The following is a 15,817-nucleotide window of genomic DNA, read 5'->3' on the forward strand; positions in this document are numbered from 1 at the left end:
TCAGCTGTCATTTCCAAATGGATTATACTCTGCTTTGATATACTTTTATCACTTGTAAATATTTTTCTCATCTATTTCTAAATGGAAATTTTCATATTTAAAAATGGAATAAGCCAGGTGTAGTGGGGGATTCTTTTAATCCCAGCACATGGGAGGCAGAGGCAGGTAGGTAGCTCTCTGAGTTCCAATCTAGTATATAGAGAGTTTCAAGACAGCCAGAACTACATAGATTCTGAGAAAGAAAGGAAGAGAGAGAGAGAAGAAGAGAAAAAGAGAAAGGGAAGGGAAGGGAAGGGGAGTTGACCCAAAGTAGTCATTCTCACTGAATTTATTTCAGTAAATTTCAAAGATATTGATAGAGTAGGACTAGAGCAAATGGGTAGTTCAGTTCTTGTGCTGGTAATCCAGAGGTCATTGAGATTTATGTAACTGATGAGATTGCAGGTGATAAATTTACCTGACCCATAATATCAAATCAAGAAGCCGAGGGAGAAGTGGGTAAATTAGATGTAGGAAGTGGACCAAAAGGCCTGGACTGCCCAATAATCTCCCAAAGCTGACTGAGCTGGGGTGACGGAGAACTAGATACAAAGACAGCAATGGACGCTCACAGACATTTGAGAAGATACGTTTTACCTCAGTTCAAGGTCTTGGAGAGGTCTATAGGAGACTTGTGAGAGATTAGAATGGGAAAAGGGCAGAAACTGAAGTGAGGATACCCCAGTGCTCAGACGGCAGGTGAATACTAACCCAGGTCACGGCAAGCAACATGGACAATAAGGCCATTTCCACAGGAGTGGGGAGCAAAGGCTGAACTATCTGAGTATATCAGAAAAGGTTCTCTAGAGCTGCAGAGCTGACAGATTGTATATATATACATATATACATAAATATACACATATTATAATATATCTTAGATTTATTACTTATGCATATGTCTGTGCACTTACATGCAGGTACTAACAGAGGCCAGAAGAGGGTGTTGGATACTCGAGGGCTGGAGATAGAAATCATTATGAACTGTCCAAAATGGATACTGGGAACCAATCTCCAGTACTGTAAAAGAGCACAAGTCCTATTGATCACTGAGCCATCTCTCCAGCCCCATGGATATAAGTTATAAGAGAGGTTTTTTCATCCATAATTTTAGTTCTAGAAGATCCAGCACCCTATTCTGATTCTGCAGGCACTAGGCACAACTGGGGTGTAAGACATACAAGCAGGCAAAATAATCATACATGCAAGATAAATAAATCTTCAAAGAGGGTTTTTTTGTTTTTGAAAAAGAGGGGTTTAGTAGATTGGCTTATGCAGTAGGGACCAGGTAGTCCAGCAGTAGCTGTCTGCTGCATCCTGGAGAGGCTGAGGACCTGGCTGTTCTGTCTGCGAGGCTGCATATCTTAGCAGTCCCAGTCTGTTCTGCAGGCCTGAATGATGTCTAAAGAGCTGCTGCTCCTTAGTCCACATCACAGGGCCACACACGCTGGGTTCAGATGCCACAGAAGATGCAGCAGCAGCATATAGGTGCTCATCAGCAAAGAGGCCTCTCCCTTCATTGAGTTCTTCCCTGGAAACACCTTCACAGACCTGAGGATCTGTCTCTTAGTTCGTTCCGGATTTGATCAAGTTGACATGAGTAACCATCATAAAGAGAAAAATGAGGTTTTGGTGAGCGTGTCATATTAGCCAAAACCAAGCCTCCTAAAAATCTGGGGCAACAGAATCAGAAGTGGGCCAGGCGGGTTGGAATACCTTAAAACAAAGGTGGATTAAGGGGAAAGAATGCTACACTGAGCGGGCACAGATACATTGTTACAAACAAGAGGCCAGAAGTGGGGATTGTGCATGAGAAATGTATGATTCTGTTTCAAAACAGGACATTCAGCATGTGGCACTGTCACTTTAGTGTTTTAATTAGCAAGTACACTGGGTACAAATACCATATTTGTTTCTCTCCCACTGCTGTAGAACTCCTCTCTGTGTGGTGGGTGAAGGGGTTGGCTGTTAGTGAGTTGGTGGGTGGGTGGGTGGGTTGGTTTGAGACAGGAGCTTGCTTTGTAGCCTGAGTTGTCTTCAAACACATGCTCCTGTTAACCAGACCTCCCAAGGTCTGTATTGTAGGACTATCTGTAGTTCTTACTGCTTTTAAAAGCACCACCTAAAAACTTGTTCTGCTCCGTATTTTGAAAGCTTTCTGATTTTTTTGCTTCTGTTCATTGTCCCATATATTAGTCTCATTTTCAGTGACTCCCTGCAGGGCTGTGCATAGGAAAACTTAAAAGACATTTTTATAATACTGAAATGTTATAGATTTCGTATAATATTGAAATTATATATAATATTATATATGTTATATATATTAAATATATATAATATACATACACACACACATATATATATATACCATTTTACTGGTTATAAATTTTTTTAAAAATAGGAGATGGCTTAATTTATTCCTTTAGATCAGAAATTGTCTAGTAGCTGAACAGTGATGGTATATGACTTTAATCCCAGCACTTGGGAGGTAGAAACAGATGTGCTCTCTGATTGATGCCCACCTGGCTTATGGAAGGAGTTCAAAGCTAAATGAAGAAACTCTTATCTCAAAATCCAAAAATGGAAGGAAGGAAGGAAGGAAGGAAGGAAGGAAGGAAGGAAGGAAGGAAGGGAGGGAGGGAGGGAGGAAGGAAAGGAAAGGAAAGGAAAGGAAAGGAAAGGAAAGGAAAGGAAAGGAAAGGAAAGGAAAGGAAAGGAAAGGAAAGGAAAGGAAAAAGGAAAGGAAANAAAAGGAAAGGAAAAAAAAGGAAAGGAAAAGAAAGGAAAGGAAAAGAAAGGAAAGGAAAAGAAAGGAAAGGAAAAGAAAGGAAAGGAAAAGAAAGGAAAGGAAAAGAAAGGAAAGGAAAGGAAAGGAAAGGAAAGGAAAGGAAAGGAAAGGAAAGGAAAGGAAAGGAAAGGAAAGGAAAGGAAATTCTCTAGTATATATGTAAGAAATACTCAATAAGTACATTACGTAATACTCCTTATACGTTTTCATTTGTTTCAGGGGGTGGTTTAGGTTGCTTAACCAAGGACTCTATCACTGAGCTACATCTCCAGCCCTACTTGGTCATTTTTAATTGTACAATCCAATCATGCTGTTGAACAACCATTACCACTTTTTGTCTCCAGAACTATTTTAATTTAATAAGCTTAATTTCTTAAATACTCCTCTTAAATGATAAAATTTCTATTTTGTCTGTTAAAAATCTATTTCTAATTTTCCGTGTTGCAGAGTAATAATTCTTGAAGATGAACTTGAAAAACTCGTTTGTACTAAAGAAACACAGGAGCCGCTCTCAGAGGCTTATCCGATCCTGGAGCAGAAACTAAAACTGATTGAGCCACACGTTCAGGCCAGCAACAGTTGCTGGGAGGAAGCCATTTCTCAAGTGGATAAACTGCTCCGGAGGAACACAGATAAAAAAGGTACCTGTGGATTATTTTCACTTGTGGATTGTGTGCTTGTCAATCATGCTCACTCTATCCTCAAGGGATTCCTCTGTTTGTGGCCTGCGTCCAAACAGATGAAAGTGCTATTGTAAAAGTTCTTAGTTGAATAAAAAGAAGAGGTGGATGAAATTGATACTCAACTCCAATCGCCTCTAATATAAAACACATATGATGTGAACGTGCATCCCATTTCCTGTTATAAACTGGGGTAAAGAGAGAAATGTTGGCAGTAGTTTCCACTGTCAGAACTTCCAGAACTCTTACAGGTTGAATAATAAAAGAACTGGGTTAAGCCAGGTGTGTTGTTGCTCAACTCTAAGCTCAGCTCTAGGGAAGCAGAAGCAAGATGATCACTTTGAGTTTGAGGCTAGACTGGTCTATGTCGTGAGTTCTAGGATAGCCATGACTACATAGAGAGACCTTGTCTCAGAAAAAAACAAAAAGAACGGATTTAGCTGGATGTGGTAGTTCATGCCTGTAATTCTAGCACTTGGAAGGCTGAGACAGGAGGATTGCCTTGTGGCTTCCACAGCCTGGGCTACCTAACAGAACTCTGCGTATAAACAAAGCAAATGATAGTTGGATAGTCAAGAGCCAGTGTAACTCAGTGACTGTATCTCAATCCCTAGCACTCCCATAAGAGCGAGGATTGGTCAAGAGCAAGGTCCTGAGATTTCCTTTTAAGGTATAGTACTTCCTTCTGTTAGGAAGACATAGTACGGAACTGACCCAGGTAATGGCTCTGAGTTCATTGTAAGCATCACAGTCTAATCGTCTTCGATCAGACCATTTTGTGTCACAGGCTACAATGAAGTGTTGAAATTTCTCCCCTTACCTGTGTTTTTAAAACTCAGATTTCACTCTAGGTTTTACACCATTAATTTGACTTGGAATATTTAGTATGTTAATTTTTTAAATTGTGCAACAAGCCAACACCGTATTTTTCTCATGGGTCTCTATTACAGGGTTAAGTAGACTTGTACATTGAATTTATATTGTTGCCAATAGTAATTGGTTCTTATCACCATAATACTGTTTTGTTTATAGTAAGCACGTTAATAGTTTGTTTCAGTGTCTTCAATGAATAAATGGTGAAAAATGCTAATTTTTTTCAAAGAAAATATTGGCATGATAATGACTGTGCTTCCTTTTCTCACAGATGTGTCTAGTGGATGTGTTTTTTCAAAGGATAAATCTCTTAAGGAATTTTAATATCTGTAAATATTTTAAAATTTTACCCTGAGGTCTAGAACTTCTGAGGACAAGAAGAAACATTCAAAAGTACTTTGGATGCTAAAAGATGCAGCTCTGGCTTGTTCACTGGTAGAATTTGTGCTGACCATATGAAGGCTGTACACTAAAAAATAGTACATGCCATTCAGTGTTTCCTGAGCACATTCTGAAATGGCAGACTATTACTCAATCAGCTACCGTGTAAAACTGTCTTCACATCGTTAAGCCGGTAGTCAATGATGCTGTTCTATTGCTAGTGTTTGTACACAGTTGCCCATGGCTATAACACTTGAAATGTTTGAAAACATTCTACAAAGCCAGTATGTTAGCCAGATTTTTAATGTTTTATTTCAAAGTCATTTCAGAGGCTGGAGAGTTACCTCAGCATTTATTAACTGCTCTTCCGAGGGATCCAGGCTTGGTTCCCAGTACCTACATGGAAGCCCACAACTGTGTAACTGCAGTTACAGGGAGCCTGTGCCCTCTTCCAGCCTCTATGGGCACTAGGCACACAAGTGCCTCACAGACATACGTGCAAGCAGAACACCCATGCACAGAAATAGTTTTTAATTAAAAGTCATTTTAGATTTATAAAAATATTACAAAAGTAATTCAAAATACCCTTCATCAAGATTCTGTAATGATTGACATCCTACCACATTTGACTTATCTTTGTGTGTATATGTATACGTGTATATATGTATACATGTGTGTATATGTATATATACACATACAGTCCCATTATCCCTAATCTTTCTTCGTAATTTTAAAAGCTGGACATCTACATAAAGCAAGATGCTATCATAATGAGGAATTTGACACAGATACAATACTGCCATACAACCCACAGTACCTATGAAAGTTGTAAAGATTGTCAGTATTTTCATATGTCCACATCCCCGTCATATGCGGGATTTGGTTGTCATACTTCTTTTTTTTGTTTTTTATTTGTTTGTTTGTTTTGCCTTTCTTTATAGTACTTTACAGTAAACCTTTTATGAGGAAATACTTTCAGATTGTATAAATAAACTTTTCTCACCAAAATTTCACTCACTCTATACATACAACATAAGATTCAGTAGTATCATATTTACATGTTGCCTAGAAACTATCGAAACTTCACGTCCCCAGACTCGGGGCATAGGATACCTGAGCACTAAAACTTGCCTACTTATCTTGGGCCCCCCGGGTTCAGTGCCTAGCATACAAAATAAATAAGAGAAAAACTTTGTGTTCACACAAAAGCTGTACATATATCTCTGAATGATTTTGTTTATAGTCACTAAACTATCTAAAGGCCATGTGTCCTTCAGCTGGTGAGTAAATTGTGACATCCATTCATTGGGGAGCCACTCAGCAGTGAAAAGACTGGTCACACAGCAGGGCAATGTAATAACTTTGATTTGGTTGTTTTGAGACGGAGTTTTGTTATGCAGTATAGCTTGCTTTGACCTCATTTTGTAGTCCAGGTTAGCTTCCAACTTGTAGTATGGGGATTGCAGACATGTGCCCTGGCGTCTACACTTTTCTTAACACGGTGTTCAGGAGAAGCTAGAAATGGGTGAGTGGGTTATAAAGCGGCAGGATATCCAGACACGGTGGTGCACACCTCAGATCCCAGCACTGAGGAGGCTGAGGCAGGATGACTACAAGTTCAAGGCCAGCTTAGACTACTTAGCAAGATGCTGCCCCACCCACTCCAAAAAAAAACAAAAACAGCAACCAAAACAGGAAGCATAGGTTAATATTTGATGGGATGGAACTGTTTGATATTCAGGTTGTTGGTAGTTTATGTATTTGTCTAACCCCGTAGAATTGGGTACCAAAAGGTGAGATTTTTGGAATGAATAAATTATCTTAAATTATTTTTACCTGTTTTAGTTTTTTTTTTTAATTTGTGTGTGTATTTATATAACTGTTTTTATTGGTAGTATTATTCAGAACTATTTAAGAGTAAGTAGCAGACCGCTGGGCGGGGTGGCGCACACCTTAATCCCAGCACTTGGGAGGCAGAGGCAGGCGGATTTCTGAGTTCGAGCCCAGCCTGGTCTACAGAGTGAGTTCCAGGACAGCCAGGGCTACACAGAGAAACCCTGTCTTGAAAAAAACAAAAAATAAAATAAAATAAAATAAAAAGTAAGGAACAGACATAAAATTCCACTATCTCAAAATATTTATATGATAATTGCCAATTGATAATTTCCTAATCCATTTTCTCTTTTACACTTCTTATTTGGCATTTTACTCTAAAGTAAAGAATCCATTTGTCTACTTATTTATATCAGTAAAACTTTATAGATGCAAATCTTACAGTGAATTGTAATTTGTTATTATAATTATATTTGACTAAATACAGTAACAAATTCCAAGCTAATGTTATATGAAGATCATCTTTTTTCTCTTTTTGGTAATCTTTTCAGTTAGTATAAAAATGAGTTCACTTCATTGTGTCCTTTTCGTGTTCACATCATCTTAAACACTTCCTTATTTCCCTGCTCCCTCCTGGTACCGGTTCTGACCCTGGAGAGCCCCCAGGCCTTTCAGTGGGGTGTTTAGGAAGCAAGGTCTGGGTGCTATATGTGCTCATTGCCCCCTCCCCCGGATGTAAATGCTTCCACATCTCAGTGCACAGCTGGAGCGGAAAAATATATTGTATAGCTGCACACATATTAGGCTCCATGCCTGTACCTGCCTGTGTGTTCAAAGCTGTGCCATATCAATAATGCTAACAGAATTTCAACACCATGTGATTTATTGTCCTTCCCATTTCCATATTCAAACCTCCCTCTCTGGTTATGGGAAACTTGACTCATAATTTTCAACTTATTTGCTTAGCACTAATCCCTCGACACTGTGGACAGCTGTGGACTCCTCTGAGTTTTCTCTTTCCTGCTCCATGTGATCACATGAGCCCATGCACACCTAGAGTGTCCTCTAACCCCTCCCACCACCTTGCCATCCCTTGCTGGCTAAGCTGTCCCTTGTCTGCTTCACCCAGCACAGGGTAATTTGTGCAGTAGGTCTCTTGCCAGGTAAAAGTCCCCATTGGAACACGAATTTACCTCCTCTCTGTGGGAAGCCGTGTAACGCCATTACAAGATGGCGCTGGCTACCACTGGCCACCGCCCGTGTATTTCGGGTAAACAACCAATGTGCGCAGGTGCAAATGGGTTTCACACCAAGTCACAGCCCGTCCAGGGGCATGTAAATTAAGGACTGAAAGCAGAACCAATCAGACATGGGCACGCCAGTCCTAGGCCTATAAAAGCAGCGCTAGTTCTAGGGCTCGGGGTCTTTCGCCACAGCAATCAAGCTCTCCCAATAAACGTGTGCATTTTTAAAGCTTTATTTTAATATTTATTTTACAAAGAATTAAGGAAATCATCTGCTTAAAAGTTTACAAGCCCTAAAAAAGTAGTAATCTGTTGACCCCTGTCATCAACCCCTGTCCCAGCCCATGGTGACTTTCTAGTGTCTCCATATACTAGAGAGTTTATGCACATGTACATAAAGTAAATGTCAATGTTTAAATATTTTGTGGAATGTGTTAATTTAGTATACTTTCTCTTGAAAAAATGGTATTTTTCCTAGTATGGTTTCTGAATTTTTATGTCATAAAGACTACCTACACTTCAAAAGTGTTTAGTAAGTTTGTGATTTCTTCTTACGTGTGTGTGTGTGTGTGTGTGTGTGTGTGTGTGTGTGTGTGTCAGTGTCAGATGGTTGTGAGCCACCACCATGTGGTTGCTGGGAATTGAACTCAGATCCTCTAGAAGAGCAGTCAAGTGTTCCCTGAGCCATCTCTCCAGCCCTATATTTTCTATTTAGCAGTACTGATCAACTACGGTTAAGGGCTGAGGTGTCCATCAGCTGTCTTCCACATGCTAGGCTTGCCCAAGGGCCAGGGTTCCACCCCCAGTGCTTCAGAAGCAACAAACTGTACTCTGGGTTTGGATTTTCTGTTATCGATCATTTTGTTGACCAGTTTTCATTTTTTTATTCAGAGGCCTTACTGTGTTGTATCAGTACTGATAAGAAAAACTGTTCTACTGTTAGCCCAATGGAACTTTCTGGTCTGGTAGGCTAGCCTCAAACTCACAGATCTACCTGCCTCTGCCTCCCAAGTGATGAGATTAAAAAGGTGCACTACCATGTTTTGTTCTGTTTTTGTTTGTTTGTTTGTTTGTTTGTTTTTTAAAGGAGAAAGAATAATGTTCTGTTTTAAAACACTCCCAACTCTATGAACAAAGTGTTTTGTGAGAGTGGAATATTTGTCATCTACCATGTGACAGATACTATGGTCGTGTCCTGCACAAGGTTAACTTAAAGGCCAAGTTGTAAATATATATACCTATTACTGTTCCCTTTTGGTGTCTTTCATTTTTGCAAATAAAGGCTTTAGCCAGAACAATTTGGGAGCCAGATAGGGTAATAACACATCAAAAATCTAACACTCATGAGCCTGAGGTAGGAAGATGATTAGTTTAAAACCAACCTGGGCTCCTAAAAAGACCCCACGTCAAAACAAGAAAACCAGGGAAAAGGGAAGTCAGACTGTGAAACTAAGAGGTAGTGATGAGGACATCATGTCACTAGATGTCACTCTAGGGTGTGTTTCTGACCGCCTGTTTCTCGTCCTTACTCTGCCCTTCCTTCCACCACTATCTCTCCGAAGGCAAGCCTGGAGTGGCCTGTGAGAACCCACACTGCACCGCGGCGCCCTTGGTGCGGCCAACTCTACACATTGAGGACAGAGACCCCATCCCTGAGGAGCAGGTAAAGGGGAGCAACACTAGCTTCCCCCGAGGAAGCCGTCCCTATGCAATTTGCCTGCTTTTATCTCAGGTGGCGTGGGTAACATCAGATAAATTGTTGAATTTCTGCTTCTAATGAGGTTAAGATGTATTACAGTGTAATGTAAACTTATGTAAAATATTTGCTTTTAGTGCCTTGAATTCGATTCATCAACTCAGAGTAGAAAATAGCGATTGATAGTGTCAAACTTTCTCATCTAGAACTTTTTAGTATCCACTGTTTGAAGATTTTAATTTGCCAGCAGATACATTTGTCGCCTTCCTTCCTCCCTCCCCAGCTGTCCTTTGAGAAGGCCCTCCAGGATGCGTAGCTGCAAGTAGTGAGTACTGTTCAAAGACCTGTCACCTTGAAATTCTCTCTGTCTTTGGTCCATTTTTAGGAATTAGAAGCTTATGTGGATGACATAGACATAGAAAGTGAGTTCCGAAAGGACGATTTGTACCACTTGTCTCAGGAAGACAGAGAGAGACAGAAGCATGAGCAGGAAGAGTCCAGGCGGGTTCTACAGGAGCTGAAGTCTGTGCTGGGATTTAAGGCTTCAGAGGCAGAAAGGCAAAAATGGAAGCAGCTGCTGTTCAGTGACCACGGTAAGCTCCGCCCTCAGAGCGCGGGGCATTTCGGGGGCAGGAATCTTTTCTTCTTGAACCATGAGTGTTATTCAATCTGTAGAACTCTGGATCCTCCAGTCAGTACAGTACTCTCATACAGAAGCAAAATCAATGTGATCAATAAAAAAATGCCATGTAATCACACTAGACTATGGAGTCACGCTTTTCACTAGTTAGTTAATTCTTTGTTAGATTTCTTTCAGAGTGGACCTTTAATTGGATACATCGAGCTGGCCGGCCATGGTGGTGCTGTAATCCCAGCAAGGTGGTTGAGGCAAGGAGGATCAGGAGTTTGAGGCCAGCTGGGGCTGCACAGCATGTTTGTGTGACCTAGCTACACAGCAGGACCCTTTCACAGGGTGAAGGGACAGACAGAAGAAAACTATAAACTTGAGATGCTAAACTTTGTTCTAAGTACTTCAGTAAGACTCACCATTCACTTCTGTAATGATGCAATACACATAAAGATCTAAGCCACTTGGCCTCTTCATTCAGGTTACTCAAGTACATGGAAGCAGAGGTGTTTCTGTGTACTCCGACTCCATAGTCAGGTTTGGATGTTGTTGGCTGGCCTTACACATCTTCATGTCACTCTCACTTTTCTCGTCAGTCACACATCATGGGAGGCAAGAGAATGTATGAAGGGAAAGAAACTTGACAGTTGTCAATGTCAATTTAGTTTATTCTCAGTTGAATTAATTCCTGTGGACTTACAAGAAGGTAGAGTGGGCTTTCCACTCCGTTTTAGAGTGTCCTTGGGAGTCTCAAATGTGCAGTTGCCTGCCTGCCTTTCCCCTTCTTGGTAGAAGTATAGAGATCACCTGTTCTGGCAGCTCCTTGGGGCTACCCTGTCGTCTCCTAGAACCCCTCTCCAGCCTACTGTCTAGTGGGCTGCCCTGTCGTCTCCTGGACCCCTCCCCAGCCTACTGTCTGGTGGGCTGCCCTGTCGCCTCCTAGGACCCCTCTCCAGCCTACTGTCTGGTGGTTTTATCCTTCTTTGTTGTTTCTTTTGGCTCCTTTAGAACCCAGGTCCCCACTAGATGATGCTTGTCCACTAGGTAGCCCTGTAGCCCACTCCCGTTTCAGCACCTTCTTCCCTGCTAAGCTCTCTGTAACCCATTCCAGACTTTGCTCAAACTCAAACAGCTCACTGATGATGGCCCTCTGTCTTAAACTGTACTGGTTCCATCTTCCTTCTTATATTGGCCTTGCCAGCATAAGAATTCATCCTGTCAACTTCTAATAGAGATATCTTCCCCAGTATTTCTAATCAAGATACCTTTTCCAGTTTACCTTTATCTAATTAGACTAGTCCCACAGACTTGCTGTGTATAGTTATGGAGTAGATGTATTCTGGTCTGTGACCTAGAACTCTGTCCTCTCTCCTGGTGTTTCCTCTGTGAGTCCTCGGCTGCCCACCTCTCCTGCCAGAGAGACAGGTAGCTGGGATGTAAGGGGAGGCTTGGGCATCAGAGCAGAGAAATGGAGAATTTTCCAGAACCAGCCATAGAGTTCTATAGTCAGCTTATTCATGAGTTAGAGATTGCATGCAGATAACTTTTTTTTAAAGACATAATTGGTTCTGTGCTCAGAATTTTTTGGTTTGTATTGTTGTTTGTCTCTAAATTCCTGTCCTTTTTTTTTTCTAGTTTCTATTCTCCAGCAGCATTCATTCAGCAGATTATAACTCAACAAGTAGTTATCAAGTCCCTGTTAGACACCCAATGCTATTTTACTGCTAGATGTAGCATGTGAATCAACAGACCAAAAAAAAAAAAAAAAAGACCCTATTCCCCTAGAGCCTTACATTCTACACCGCTGTTAGCAACTGCTGCCCTTCCAAATGCCCTTGCTCCCTGATTCAGTAGGCAGGGATCCTGAACCCCTGTAACACGGTACACTTGTTAAAACACAGACTTAGGGGCAAAGAGCATGCAGAAATGCTGAAAATAGCATTGTCTGTAAGTTTGTATCTTTTGCCACTGTGCAGTGTTTTCTTCATATTATTTAGCTGTAAAATGACCTACTGGTTGCCTACATGGTGGGCAAATGAGAGAAAAATGTGTCTCCATTTGCATTTAAAAAGGCAGTAATGCTGTATAGTTTGTGAAAATAAGTAAGAGATCTGCTGATGCCAGAAAAATGTTTTCCCGTGACAAATGTCAGTACGTCTTCCAGAGTTGTTTTCATCTCTGCCTACAGGGGTAAAGGCCGAGTGGAATTAGATGAGGGACGGCCTCCGCTGGACCTGCTGTGGCCATGTTCTGTTGTCGCTGCTTCCATAGCGCAGTTACCACAGCGTAGGCATGTGTCTTGGAAACGGACGCGTTTTACAAATGCTTTTTAAGTGTACGCCAGACCTTCAAGACGCACTTTTTTCCTTCCACCATGTGTTGTATGGTAGTAACCCCTCGTGCTGGGAAGAGAGACTACCTAACGAGCAACCACTGCCTACTAACACCAAGAGGGGCTAACTAAAACTTCACTTTTCTTGCAAGGACAACGCGTACTGTATGGATCTATATTATATTTATGTGTTGTTATACTCTGTTTGGTATTTGGTCTTGAATGCAGATTTTATTTCATTTGTGTTCTGTGTAGTACTACAAAAGTAGACATATGTGTTACTCCCATTCAGGTTCTGGTAGGTGATTGGCAAGTAAGTTGAATTGTATGTTACATTTTTTATTTATTTACTTACATGTTTTACCTCATCAATATATATATATGTATATTTATATTTGGGGAAGATGCCATTCTCTGGGTCACATTAGGCCCAGGCTTTAGTGAGCATCAGAATCAAACGGGATGGCTTGTAAACATGCCAGCCTCCAACCCCAGTGTCCCGTCCCCCGTGTGTGACCAGACTCTAGGATCTGTTGCCAACAGCGTCCTAGAGGATAACTGGACCTGCTGATTCAGGGACTGTATTTTGAGAAGCACTGCCTTGGAACTGCAGACTTTTCAGCAAGTCCCCGTCTCATTTCATTTCTTTAGGTATTTTGTCTCAAAAAACTTCCCATATTTATAAAGTTATGTTTATTTTACTAGAAAGTTTTAATTGCGTTTTTATTTATTTGTTGCTCTTTAAAAAAAAAACAAAAACAAAAAGCAAGTGGGAATTTAAAAGTTGTTGGGCCCTTAGTTATTTTTTTTTTCCTTTTTTCTTTTCTTTTCCTCTTTTTGTTCTTTGAAGCTGTGTTGAAATCCTTGTCTCCTGTAGACCCAGTGGAATCTGTAAGTAATTCAGAAACACCCATGAATTCAGATACAGAAAAAGTCGATAGTAATGCTACTGAAGAGGAGACTAGTAAGCCCTGCGCCGGCGACAAGGAAGACAGTAGAACTGAGTATGTGTGTGACAGCCCTCCAGAGGGGCCAAACAAAGACACCTCTGCAGACACAGGCCTCCTCCTTCTGGGGGCCGAGGAAACCGTGTGCTACCAGAGCGAGAGTGAGGCTAAGTCTCCTCAGGCTGCTGCTGCAGGGGCCACCGCCCCTCCGACTTCCAGGGACACGCTGCAGCTCTCCATTAAGCAGAGGCTGGCTCGACTCCAGTTGTCACCAGAATTCACCTTCTCTGCTGGCCTGGCTGCAGAAGTGGCCGCCCGGTCCCTGTCCTTTACCACCATGCAGGAACAGACTTTTGGCGACGAGGAGGAAGAACAGCTAGTTGAAGGAGGTGAAAATGAGGTGGAGGAAAAATAAAAGCCAAGATGAAGCGATGGCCTTGATTGTTCTTTTACAAAAGCGTTCTAGCTGCAAGACTGGAAAGGGAAATGAGTGTGTGTTTACTCTCTATAAGGCTACGGCGTCAATTTACAGGGTGAATACTGATTTGAAAACCTGACCTGAAGCTAGTAGATGCCTGTCTAGGCAGATCCTTTAGGCATAGGAGAGAAAGGTAAGGGCATTTTTAAAAAATAAACTACTGTTTTATTTGTGGCAAAACTGATCATCTTGGCAAATCTTTAAGTACTTTTAATAAGAAATGAATTTATCACTTTTTGCCAAAACTTTGCCGCCATGAGTAACTGGGGTGATTCTCTTACAGAGCAGAAGCATTTAGAATGAGCCCTTTCTACTGTGTCCTTGCAGTGTGAACTGCAGCGGTCGTGTTAATACATTGTTCGTACTTTATTTTGTTTATACCACTCGTAAAACAAAGAGACAGGTTCTAAATAAAAGTATTCAATTACTACAACCCATGTGTGCTGGGGTTTGGAACTGAAAAGTAGTTAGAAGGGAGCTCGGGCTACAGCGTATCTCCGACATTTCCTTTGCGCTCGTTTCATGGGTCATGCAGAGGTTAAAAGGACAATAGCATGTCCTCGTAGGAGACACCCCATGGTGTCCAAGTGCTGTCACTCCAGCAAAGGCCCCAACCCCAGCCCTGCAGGAACTAGTTTACATCAGTTTACTCAAAGACAACTGTGCCTCTGCTGTAAGTAGGTCCCGCGCTCTCTTCTAGCCAGGCCTGCCTTAACTAAGACTCAGGAAACACGTCAGCTATCTTGGAAAGCATCCTTGTCCGCTCGGGCTTCATCGTGAATACGTCTCGAGATGCTTTCCAGAGACCAGTCTTGTCCGCTTCGTGCTGGGATTGTGTTTTCAATGAAAGTTTCAGAAACAGTCTCCTGAACCCTGTTGCCACTGTGCGCTCACAGTTTATAGGCATTATTCTGTGAGGAATGTAAGAAAGAAAGAAACAACTCGATTGCTGCTGCTGTCTCAGGAGGAAAGCCTCTGACTCCCTGTAACTCACTGCTTTTAGCAGGAAGCTTACGTCTGCTCAAGGTTTGTTGTTTTCATAACTGTCTCTTCTCCTGAGGAAAATCTTCTCCTTTGTCTGGGTAGACTTTGCACTGTTCATGATTTTTGCCTTTGGCTGAGCTTAGCAGTGCAGCATGGCAGGGGCAGTCCCTTAAGTCAGACGTGGAAGTAGCTTAATTTCAAGAGCCCCACAATGACGTCTGTATTTCTGAGTAACACAGTTTTACTTTCTTACTTAAATTACTGTTCGCCAACTCTGTTTCCCCCTAGATTTAGATTTTTCTTTTTAAAGATTTATTTATTATTATATCTAAGTATACTATAGCTGTTTTCAGACGCACCAGAAGAGGGCATTGGATTTCATTACAGATGGTTGTGAGCCACCATGTGGTTGCTGGGATTTGAACTTAGGACCTTCAGAAGAGCAATCAGTGCTCTTAACCACTGAGCCATCTCTCCAGCCCCCACCCCACCCCACCCTTTTTGTTTGTTTGTTTGTTTTTTGTTTTTTGTTTTTCGAGACAGGGTTTCTCTGTATAGCCCTGGCTGTCCTGGAACTCACTTTGTAGACCAGGCTGGCCTTGAACTCAGAAATCCGCCTGCCTCTGCCTCCCAAGTGCTGGGATTAAAGGCATGTGCCACCACACCCGACTTTTTTTTTTTTTTTTAGGGAAATTTTGTTTCGCATTCTCTTAATTTTTAACACAGGAAATCTTAGTTCTTTTAGTCTATTTTGATTCAACCATAGCAATTTCATAGAAATTCGTTCATATTAACATCTGTCTTATGCTCCCTGAGCATAAAACTTGATACATTCAAGTTCTGAAATACAAAGCTTAATCTGGAAGAACTCCCAGTCTTCCAGTCTAGTCTTTTATCTACAAGTTCCTACTAGGTTC

At 41.4% G+C, this 15,817-nt stretch overlaps 1 protein-coding gene across 5 annotated transcripts in view; it reads left to right on the forward strand.

Moving 5' to 3' along the window:
* The window catches only part of Vezt (vezatin, adherens junctions transmembrane protein), a 69,819-nt gene extending 54,582 nt beyond the window's left edge, over positions 1-15,237 (forward strand). For 2 of the 5 annotated variants that reach the window (XM_029542357.1, XM_029542358.1), the window contains exons 9-12: positions 3,272-3,465; positions 9,398-9,498; positions 9,917-10,124; positions 12,348-13,332. In XM_029542357.1, coding sequence (XP_029398217.1) covers positions 3,272-3,465; positions 9,398-9,498; positions 9,917-10,124; positions 12,348-12,370 — 526 coding nt within the window. In that variant the 3' untranslated portion in view covers positions 12,371-13,332. The other 3 variants (XM_021204843.2, XM_021204844.2, XM_029542359.1) reach the window with 3 other exon arrangements.
* Positions 15,238-15,817: the final 580 nt, after the last annotated feature.

The sequence above is a fragment of the Mus pahari genome, chromosome 9 (assembly GCF_900095145.1).
Source record: "Mus pahari chromosome 9, PAHARI_EIJ_v1.1, whole genome shotgun sequence".
Classification (NCBI taxonomy): domain Eukaryota; kingdom Metazoa; phylum Chordata; class Mammalia; order Rodentia; family Muridae; genus Mus; species Mus pahari.